General features: G+C 37.2%; 1 protein-coding gene across 1 annotated transcript in view; it reads left to right on the top strand.

Annotated features, from left to right (window-relative positions):
* LOC149795920 (uncharacterized) overlaps window positions 1–12262 on the top strand; it is a 62020-nt gene that overhangs the window by 27890 nt on the left and 21868 nt on the right. Inside the window, exon 2 of the mRNA XM_089963887.1 lies at window positions 10158–10250. Coding sequence (XP_089820013.1) covers window positions 10158–10250 — 93 coding nt within the window. The remainder of the gene's footprint in view (window positions 1–10157; window positions 10251–12262) is intronic.

The raw sequence follows: 12262 nt of genomic DNA, 5'->3' as shown, positions 1-12262 counted from the left end.
GCATTCTACCAAGTTCACCAGGCACACAGAATGAAGAGTCCCTATCGAGTCTTTAGCGAGCTCAGATTATGCATGGACGACACAAACATATATTATGAAATGGAACCTCTATTCGAGTCTTTTAGCAGGTTTAAGTATGTAATGAATGACGACACAAACATATATTATGAAATGGAACCTCTATTCGAGTCTTTTAGCAGGTTTAAGTATGTAATGAATGACGACACAAACATATATTATGAAATGGAACCTCTATTCGAGTCTTTTAGCAGGTTTAAGTATGTAATGAATGAAATATATATAATGAGATGTGATGTAATGAATGAAATATATATAATGAGATGTAATGAATGAATGAATCTAATGAATGAAATATACATAATGAGATGTAATGAATGAATGAATGTAATGAATGAGGCCATTTTCTCCGCTCAACAGAACCACCTACCCCAATAATCAACACGTAGGTAATACAAAACATGTATTAACCACCGGTGATATGTGGTTTGGATGGTTTTGAGAGCGGAGAGAGGCTGGCGGTGCCCCAATTAATTATAAAAATCGCTAATATGCGTAACCACCGACCAATTGTCAGTCATGGGATTCGATCCTGGACCGCAAGCGTCACAACCCAATTCGATACGGATTGAGCTATCAAATCTTATTACAAACATATGTTTCGGAAGTTAATATATAGCTACAGCATTTCTGAATTAAAACAGCGGAATAGTTTCTACATTTAAATAACTGTTTCTACATTAAAATGACGGTTTCTGAATATAACAGTGTTTTTCGTAACAGACTGCAAATATAACCTGCGTGCGGTATGAATCACTGCATATCGATTTGTGCATAACAACGGTTTGTAAATGCAGCATATACAGCTACTTGCGGATCAATAACAACGGTCAAGTTACCTCAGTTTCTCGCTATGTTGTATGATGGGAAATTTCTATTTTGTAAGTTAGAAACCATAAATATACTTCTACGAGTAATTAATTACGACGTAAATGGTTAATCTGACCATAAAAATCGGAAATTTACGAAGAAAACTATACATTACAAAGTAATCTCCCTTTTGCATAATTAAAAATTCAGTAGTGTGAGGGGGCCATAGAGCGACTAATATAATTCAATGTGGTTAAATATAATTCGAGGTGGTGATGATAGTTAACAATATTGAAAGGTGATTTTCTGTTTATATACTTTTGAGAAAGTAGATTTGGTTATATTTTCTGCGACGTATTTTACCACACGCGAGTTAATATCAAAATATTTCGCAGCCGCGTTCATAGACTGAAATGTAATTTCTTCACCGGTTTCTATGTTTGTAGCCTTGATCACCCTTCTAGAAACTGTCTTACATCTTCCAGTATTACCACGCGCAGAGTTCACGCTTTGCGTGACAACACAAAGGATGGATAAGGAGTTGTTCTGAGGATCCCCGTCAAGATGATCAATAACAAAACCATCTTCGATCAATCCGTTATGACACTCATACGTAAATCTATGACACAGATAATGTTTCTTTCCAGCAGTAAACATTAGATAACCAGTATTAGTGACAAAACCAACCGGCCTTTTAAGCATACAATTTCTGATCATACCATAAATATTTGATTCGTAGTTTGTCACGACAGGATGTGGGATAAATATATTTTGCTCCATATATGATAATATTATTTGTTTAAATTATTGTTTGTCTGAAAACTTAGATAATCCTCCACGGATTTTATAGCATTTTCACAATTATTATTTTTTTTTGTCATAATATCTTTTAAGTTCTCTGAACCGTTTCCCCCCGCACTTTCCACATAATTTTGTTTTTCCTCGCACTCCAGTACCACATCGCAGACATGGTATTGGTCCTAAGCTTCCACGGTTAACGCACTGCATGTGTTGTCCGCAGAACTCCCTTTTACAGGATTTATTACAACGAGTCAATGAACCCACCATGAGCCATCTGCATTGAGACATTGTATACATAATATTTTAATTTAAATACTTGTCTGAAATATAGTATGAACGAATTCGATAGATTATCCCGAATAAAGCCCTGGAGCGTGGATAAATTCAACCTTGACAGAATATCTCCAGACTTACCAGTACGAGATCTGGTTGATCCGAAAAATAAAAGTTTGATTAATAAAATTCACGACGCCAAGAAAGAATTTCACACAGATGGTGCATCTCATGTCTGGTCAACGTTTAAGATTATACGCAACGGCGCCATTAACGCTATGATGAACGACAAACGAGCAGCAATTATCATTAACTACCTCTTTGATATTCATCAAGGTAATCGCAAGTATCTTTTCAAAATAAAATTCGTCGTGTTGACAGAAACAAATGATTGGATTATCCGTGACAAATATGATCCTGTCCATGGTAATAAAAAAACTGTCGTACTAAGTAAAGATTCCAAACCAGGTCTATTAACAGGTATTGACAAACCGTATTATGAACGAGCATATCCTGTGACCGCGGTTATTTATGGAATCTATGTGATAAATGAAAAACCTAGCGTTGATAAACTAGCGCCGATGAAATTTTCGAAAATAAATTGTGTAGCTGAACGAGTAACAGAACATTTTACCATTTTGACTCGTGGAAACGGTCTAACGGATAAGAGACGTAAAATAATAAACACGTGGGGATAAATGGTTAAAGATACTGGTGCGTCTATGAAAGATGTCGCTGAGTTAGGAAAAAGATTAAAATTTCCAATAACCGTAGCGACGATAACTGGAGAAATTTTGTATGAATCAAAATATAGATCAAAAGGAGCTTCGATCGAAATTATTGATCATAACTCACACGCGTGGACTAACGCAGTAACAATATTTCCACGAGATCGAACTGTTAAATGTTATCCCGGAGATATGTTTGATTTTATTAACGAAATAAGTAAAAACGATCCTGTGTCAGTATGGTTATTTCATTCTTGCGTGGAAGAAAATAATCAATTTGATCAGTTTGTGAGGCCAAATGGTGTTATTTATCGAACAAATCATCTTCACGAGAAAATGAAAAATCTTGCACTGCAATACACTGATGACACTGACGAATTATTGACAACGCTTTCCTGTTCCGTCCGTTGCGGCTCATTTTGCTAGAAAGAAAAATTCGTGGAAACCAACTCGGTTTGATTTTCTCAATGACATAGTATCCAGTTGTGTCGAATATGGACACGGCGGACTATGTAATACTAAATACGATCATAGAGATGTTATTTCAGTTGATATGGTTGCGTGTTATCCGGGAAGTTTTCTTGGATACGGAGATTGTTCTGTGTATTTTGAGCGATTCGGTCATCCCACGCACGAAATGACGCGAGTATCGATAAATGGACCATTACCGGATTTTGATCTGACTGGATTTGCTCGTATCGAGTCATTCGAAATGTCTAAAGGACTCCATGCAATTTGTTATGTTTGGTTTGGAAAACATTTTTCGGAAAAAATGTGGACACCAATAGTACTATTACGGTATATGCTTGATTGCACGATGTTAATATCGCTGACGATCAGCGAAGCAATTATATCATATCGAAAACAAACCGAAGTTTGGTTACCACATTCGGATGAAACCGATTCGAAGGATCTTGGTAGAAAAATAATTGGCAAATTTACCCAAGGAGCAGCATATGATCACATACAACATTGTACAAGATTGATCATGGACGACGCTGAGTTAGATTTTATAATCGCTGATACAACGAACAAGAACACGTTTGTAAGTCGAGAAACAGCTTTCTTGTCAAATGGAAATAAACTAGGTACCATTGTGAACTACATGGACGGTGAGTCACCTCAGTATACTCATTTAAGATCATCGATGCTCGCGTATGTTTCAATAAATATATTATCGATGATAAATAAGGTTTCTACGCATGCCGTCAGAGTTGCTACCGATTCGTTTTATATAAGTAAAAAACATTCAATGTTGTTAGAAAAATTAAACATAGGCACTTATGCATCGTGGGGTTCGTGGAGAATAAAAAATGAATATATGCCCGATTATTCCGAATCCGCTGATGTTGCGGTTAAAGATATTTACTGTAAAAAATATCAAACGTTGACAACTTCGTTGTTACCATCGGTATACGATCCAATAACTAGACACAAAACGGTTTATCTAAACAGACCTGGCGGCAGTGGTAAAACCACTCGAGCTATCGAACTATTTCAGAACTCGGATATGATCGTGCTAACACCCACATAGAGACTCGCGCGAGAGATGAAACAACGCGGTGTTAATTCCCATACTTATCACAGCTTTTTTCGATGGAAGGGTGATACATGGACATCTTCAAGGATGGGAGAGAAATACATTCCAAGGATTATAATATGGGATGAAATATGCACTGTACCGCAAGAAACATTAAAAACATTTCTTGATTGGTTGTTAACAAGAAATACTGCTGTGATAATGTGCGGCGATCACGGTCAACCACCACCTGTAGCTGGACCATCTCCACATGATTGGCTGAAAAGTTTCGTTGATCACGCTGAAGAAATAACTGATGATCATAGAGCACTTGATGCAGCATTGAAGGAATTAAAAAAATTAATCAGACTACAACCGAATAAAATTCAATGTGAAATAATGCGCGAGATAATTTCAGAAACACCCATGAAAGACTTTATGCAAACGTGGCGACCAAACGATTTGATAGTTGCAAGTAGAAAGATAGTTCGTGATACACTTCAGCGGGAGTTGTTTCAGTTACAACGAGAAAAGTTTCCAACGTTGTCAGTTCCACTATGTTATCGACCAGCAGATACACGACGGCAAAATATCGACGTTGATATACCAGGAGAGTCAAAGAGGAAACAGAATCTTGTATTGAATGATAGTGTTGCCGTCGACGTTGATGTTGTTGAAGATGCTCTACGTGCTGATAAATCCCCGTGGACACTCGGATACGCATGACGATTCATTCATCTCAGGGATTAACTATTACTGATACAGTTGTTTGGATCGTTGATGATCACATCGAATGGTCGAACTTGGTTTATCTCGCAGTGTCTCGAGTTAGAAACTATCTCAATTGAGACGAATCGTCATGGACTCGTCAGTGATTAGTGATGATGTTGTTGACGATGATATAATAAGAAAAAAATTATCTGGTTATGAACAGTGTGATTAAAAAAATAAACGCAATTTTGATCTTGATGTTGATTTTATTAATGCGCTAAAACAACAACAGAATAATCATTGTGCAAGTTGTAATTGTATAATGTTATGGCGGTATCTGAAAAATGATCCAAGACAATTTACCGTAGATAGAAAAAATAACAATCTTGGTCATACACGAGAAAATATCATGTTGACCTGTCTTGAATGTAATCGACGCAGAGGCGCCAGCGCCTTGGGTGCTAGTTAAGTGATTTTGGTGGTAATTGTGTATCCGTAGGGATCACTTGTAATTGTTCACGCACAAATCCGCGTTGAGGAGCAGCCGAATCTAGTCTGTAGATTGCGGGTCTACCTGGCGATCTTGTCACGGTGGATATCTTATGCGTGGTAACACTCCAAATAGGATCGGTCGCTCTTTTTTTACCGCCTTCAAGTTCGCCGGGCTCATATAAATATCTAACTGTAACATCACCCAATATTTTTTGTTTTTCAATATCTTTTCGTTGTGTTGGTATATTTGTTTTTGTAATTGCATTAATGGGTTTCATGTTGGTTGTTCGTGTAATCTCAATATTTAATGCAGCTATCACGCTTGGTAATCTTGCCACCCATTCACGAGATCTTTTATCCTGAATCAATTCCTTCGCGTATTGATATCCAAATAACCGCTCAGCGAGTGTTCGATTAAATCGCTCAACAATTGCCTGATCACGATGAATTGCAGTATGCCCTCGTCGTATTTTGGTATTATGTTGTTTCATCAACGATGATACTGGACCAAGAAATTCCTTGCCAGGATCAACCTGTAGCAGCTGTGGCCATCGCAGACCACCTTGTGGTCCGGGTCCTCGTTGATAAATTCGTTTAAATGCGTCGGCTACTTCAGCGGCTGTTTTAGTGGTTAACGGTTCTGCTTCTTTATATCTACTTGCAACATCAACAACAGTTAGCGCGTATTTGTACGTTTTTCTACATACAGTATCATATGGCAAAAATAAAATATCAGCTTGATGAACTTCATTAGGAACACTGACACTGAAATACGCGTACTGAATTTGTTTAGGACGTGGTAGATAAATTTGCCATATTGCCTGCCTGGACAACCACGTTTTAGCGGCAGAATGTTTAACCGCTGCTGCATCAGCGAGTTTACTAATTGCTGATTTACCCTTCCAGTATCCAATTGGTGAATAATAAATTGATTCCATTATATATTACCAGCCCCTAGCGCTAATTTACTTTTCATCGCGGATCTTACTAACCAATTAGCTAATGATTCTCTGATATTTTTATTTTTTATGGAATTTAATGAATGAATTAATTTCACATCTGCAATATGCCTATCTTGTAGATTTTTACTCTTATAAGCTACATCATGAACATGACAAGCTCGATCAATGGCGTTTATTGGTTCCTCGCCTGGTTTTGGTTGATCCTGATTATCAAGCCTGATATCGAGTCGAGTACCAGGACCGCAATAATTATATCCTGGTAGATGTTTTTCTCCGCTGTATTTAGCCCATGGAGAAAGTGGAAACTTTGACATCAAATTAGCAATATCACCACCGCGCCTATTAGGTAAAAACGAAAATTTCTTTCTACCGCATACAGAACATTTTCCACCATACGCTATTTTTTTATTTTTTGTTATAACCGTAGCTAAATCAGTGGTTGGAGTTTTAACTTTACAGCGTAAACAATATAAATTCATGTTATAATATATATGGATATAATTGATTTCTCAGCAACTCGGCAGCGAGAGCCAGTTAAGCATCATCCTGCGCTACCGAACTCCATCAGAATGATTATCATAGGACCATCTGGATCGGGTAAGACGCAATTATTACTTAATCTGATAATGAGATGGTTGAAATGGGATAAGTTGTATTTGGTAGCACCATCCGCTGATGATCAACGCTGTTATGAAGTACTTAAAGATTTTAACGAAAACGCGCGATTACTGGACGAAAATAATGATGTTATAGAGTTTATAACAGATATTGATGAAGCACCGTCCGTTGATGATTTAAACTGATTTATTAATAATTTAGTTGTGTATGATGATGTGATGCTAGATAAACAGTCAAATCCAGCTAGGATTTTTTCCCGTGGTAGACATAAAAATACCGATGTTATTTATGTTACTCAACGATACACACAAATACCAAAAGTGATCAGAGATAACTGTAACATTTTAGTTGTGTTTAATGGCGTAGACACACACACGTTGCGAAATATTCATCAAACCTGGTGCAGCGGTGACATGGATATAATTAAATTCAGAAACTTCTTTTCACGAGCGCAAACTACTCCGCACGGGTTTATAACAATAAATTTGCAAGATCCTAGAACAATATATCGTATTGGACTTGATAAAATATTTGGATAACGGGGATGATGATAAAATTAAACTGATATCATTAATATAATGAACAATTGTGCGTGGCTGCGTGAAGGAAACACTAACAAATGTGATAAAAAATGTCGTGGAGAATATTGCAAAAAACATAATTATCTTATAAAGAAAAACCCCCATGCTGGTCCACGAAGATGTGTTGGATGTAACGACGGCGTTAGAGGATTATATCAGATTTGCAAAAATTGCGGTGGAGATCGATACAGAAGTTTGATGATATATTACAGAAAAAGAAAAAACATAAATCCAAGAATAGAAAAACCACCATCAGAACTTGAATATTACTTGAAACATAAAACAAATTCCCAGGATTCAGATGAAGATTCCCAGGATTCAGATGAAGATTCCCAGGATTCAGATGAAGATTGAGCAGCAGAGGAGGCTCGTCTACAATTATGTTGGGGACAAACAATAATCGTAGACATGGTATTTGACCTCTATGAAGGGTCACTATTTTTTTTTGTATAACAAGGGTGACCCTTCCCTAAAGTGGTCTGTTCCCCTCCTCTGCTGCTACCTGTTATCATTGTCAAGAAAAAGGACCTTGGTCTCCAGATTGCCCAAAAAAGAAACAAGAGGAGTCAGAAGAGAGGGATTCTTCAGAGGAAGAAGAGAAGGAATAAAGCAGATAGGTGAAGAAAAAGAAACAGGAGAAGAAAAGAAGAAGGGAAGAAAGTGAGGCGGAAGAGGAGGAAGAGGAGGAAAAGACTGTGAAGAAATTGAAAAAACAGAGAGACTAAACAATGAGACAGAAGAAGTGTATGAACTTTTTAAGGTGCTCTGTTGAGAATTGTGAATTGTGAATTGGATTCTAAATATTGATAAAAGAATAAATTCGGTATAAAGGTAAGTATCTTTGGGTTTTGATTTTAAAATAAGATCGTACACTCACACACTCATACACAGACACGTACTATAGGGGTAAAATGTTTTTTTTTTTGAGTTATTGGCAATTGAAAGTCTATCTCTTTTCGAGAGACGTGGGTGGCCCTGAAAAGGACCTTTTTTGGTGTAGGGGTGTGTTTAAGCAATCAACTTTAACTGTCTTAAGCCTTTGCCACGGCCGGGGCCTACTTTTGGACTCCGTACTGTTGATGATGATGACTTGGTTGAAATCGCTAAGGGTGGTATGGTAGGCTTGGTCACAGGGTTGGAGTGTTTCGCTCGTGAAGGTCGTATTCTCTTCGGTCGTGATAAAGAAGTCTGATACATTTGTTTCAGACTTCTTAATTCCGCTAAAACGTCTAACAGTACCGTGACCGTTTGATTTTCACACCCTTGTTTCTTTGCTGCTGCTTCTTGTTGTTGTTGTTGTTTTTTTTCTTACCTCTTCTTCTTGCTGTTGTTGCTGTAGGAGAAAAGCTTGTTCCGCTTCCTTTTGCTGTTGTATAAATTTCTCCAATTCTTCTTTCTTTCTCTCCCTAAAATTCTCCACGTGCGATAATGAATAAGGTGACGAAGGTTCCGGAACAAATTCTTGCGAGGTAAGAAAATCCACAAAATCCCAATTTACCTCTTCTGAAAGTAAGTCCGGGTTCACTTGGGTGTTCTCCACTGCTGGTGCACCCCAATTGATCGTTTTCTGAGTTTCCGTCATGTTAAATAACTGTCGCATGGATTGACATCGCATAGGCGCTAGCGAATCTATATAGACCACGTGACGTCACAGACTGTTCTCTTCGGATTGGATGCGGGCTGACTGAATTTTGTAACGCGTGTTTGGATTGGTCAATGAACTCAATCCGTTTCAATCCTTCCTCTACCTGTAAATAAGCGCAGTTCACTGCATTGATTCACCTGTTCTCGGCGCCTCATGATGTGGAGCACAGTCGAATCATCAACCCTTGTTTCTTCGATGATGTTCAGTACGGACATGCTAATGTATGTCCGATCCAACTGGACAGTTGTCCACAGGACAGGCACCAGTCTGTGAATGCGAAGAGTCTATGTAGAACGTCAAGGATGCCTCAAAAGAGTCCTGATTTATGGTCCTGCAGTCAGTCGCAGCCTAAGGACAAGAAGAAGACCAATGCGGTGCCCTTTATGTTAATATATCTTAATATTAACATAAAACCAAATTTTTAATCACGCATGTTCCAATTTCAAATATATATGCCGTTTTGAAAGAAATAGACAAAATAAATATTTTAAAAGCACTTTTCGCATTTCCGTTCAAGGGTTTATAGCAGCTTCAAAAATATATGTATACTGATGCAGCTGATGGTAACGAAAACTTTTAGCGGCCGAAATGTAGATTCGGTTACGGTGTTAACTTTTCGTAACAGCTGTGGAAACCAATTTCGTAAGTAAGAATGATCAAATAAAGAAAACTTTTAGTATGGCTTTAGTTAATGTAATGTTAGACATAGTAAAGCTTTTGTGATCATTTCAGTGCAACATTTCTCGTCTTGGTCTACATTACAAAATAAAATTGTGTACTTATCGCAACTTTTTGTACCTGTATATAAATGTATGTAACTTTTCACAACGTTGTGTAACTTTTCGCAACATTTTGCAACAATTTGCATTTTAGTGATACCCTCAGGGCATCTATCATTGTCTCATGTGGCGAAAACAGAGATTTTCGAATGAAATGCAGTTTCCGTCAATAGATTAGAGATTCTAAAGAGGGTGCTTGATTTTTTTATTATCAATATTTCTCATTTAGAATTTTCAGTCAGCTTTGAAGGAGGTTTGTATTGAATTTTATAATTATTTTTTAAAGTGTGTTATAAATTGTTGTTGTTTGTAATATTTTTTTCTAAACGTTTTCAATAGTGATATGCAGTCATCAAGGGCTAGATGAAATGACTGGCATTTGATTCAGTAGACCAGCTTGCTGGTCTGTTGATTCAGGAGAATAGGAAGGCACTAGACAATCCGTCCAAAATCACCCACATGGGAATTCCAGATTTGGTGAAGCGTAAAGAAGAACCAACAACAGCAGGATGCCTTTAAAAATGTTGGGATGTTTTTGGACCCCGTCGCGCGCGAGTTATCAAAGATGTATATTATGTTTACATGTGAGTTATTGAGATTTGATGCATGATGACAGTACCAAATAGAAATGCTTAAATGCTGTGGTACTAGGATAAATAGTGATATATATCAAAAGCCGGTTCTTGAGCCCAGCAAACAGTGCCAATCCACATCTAATATGGCCACCATTCTAGCCATCTTAAAGATCTTGTTAAGGCTTACTACTTCTGAGTGGACGATCATATGAGCATAACTTTTTCACTAAAAGACTTTCATGATGTCTGTTTGGTCCTAAATAAACATCATGCCAATCTGACTACAAAATGGTTATTACAGCCACAATCTTCAAAGTCTTTTTATTGCATGGATAATAATACCAACATGGGATTGTCACTAAAAGACTGACCACTCCGGTGGCCTAGTGGTGGGAGCATCCTCCTCGGATGCAGGAAGTTGTAGGTTCGATTCCCAGCCAAGTCATACCAAAGACTTATAAAAATGGTACTAACAGCTGCCTCGCTTGGTGCTCAGAGTTTAGAGTTAGGACTGGTAGGCCTGGTGTCAGGATAATGTGACTGGGTGGGGCATCATGCTACATGTCTGCGGTATGATGCCCCAGTGCTAGACATCACTATAAACTGTCCCACTGCAGATATCATAGCGATATGACTGAAAAATTGTTAAAGCTATGTCACAAATCTAAATCACACACACACACACACTAATGATGTCTTGCTTGTCCAATAAAACATTGGTGCCAGTCAGCAGTCATCTTGAGAATTATTTCACTTGAACAGAAAATCTTATTGATGTGAGGTTTTCACCAAAAACTCTTCTTATGATGTCTAGTTGTCTTAAATGAAAATAGTACTGATCTAACTAATCTAGCAGCAGCCATATTGACAGTCTTGTTAGCATTACTTCACCTGAATGGATGGCATAATCAACATGAGGTTTACACTGAAAGACATCATTTGATGTCTAGTTGGTCCTGAATAAAAATGTGGCTGTTTTCAAGTTGAAAATATCCACCACAATAGCCATCATGCATATATTGTTATCACTACTTCTTGAGAACAAAACTTCATATTGACATGGCTTTTTTTCCACTAAAATACTTTTATTAAAATGGTGCTGAGCTAAAGTCCAGTATGTTGTTATCTTGAACATTTTGCGTTCTCTACTCCAGTTGAATGGTAAGTCATTTTGATGTTGGATTTTCAAAAGAATGGTTTTAATGTCTAGTTGGTCTTTAATGATAATGACTCACCCTGGTTGTTCGTCTGTCTCATTTTAACATGACTGCCAGGGTCCACAACTGCAGACCATTTTATGTAGTGTACCACAATATATACAGAACCACATTATACTGAGAATAGTGCTGTTATGTATAGTTGATCTAATTATATCTGATTTAGTATATATTTGTTTCAGTTTAATTGTTTGTAAATTTATTCACTAGAGATGAAACTTATTTTCAGAAAATAGTCTGACCTTGATTGTTAGTTTATAAACACCAGGTGTTGATCTAAATCCTGACCTTGTTTCAGAATCTGTAGCAACCTTCGTAAACAAGTTCTATTTTATTTTAAAATGTTTGCTGTTTCCAAGGTCATGACTGGACTTTGTCTTTAATATATAAACAATTTTTTTATTCTTTTTATTTCTTAGAGTAAAAATTATTGGTTTTCGTCAGGGTCACACTGGATAAACATGATCTGTAAC

This window comes from Sinohyriopsis cumingii, chromosome 7 (assembly GCF_028554795.1).
Source record: "Sinohyriopsis cumingii isolate HCF-2022 chromosome 7, ASM2855479v2, whole genome shotgun sequence".
In the NCBI taxonomy this organism is placed as follows: domain Eukaryota; kingdom Metazoa; phylum Mollusca; class Bivalvia; order Unionida; family Unionidae; genus Sinohyriopsis; species Sinohyriopsis cumingii.
This window is presented reverse-complemented; position numbering and strand designations above follow the sequence as displayed.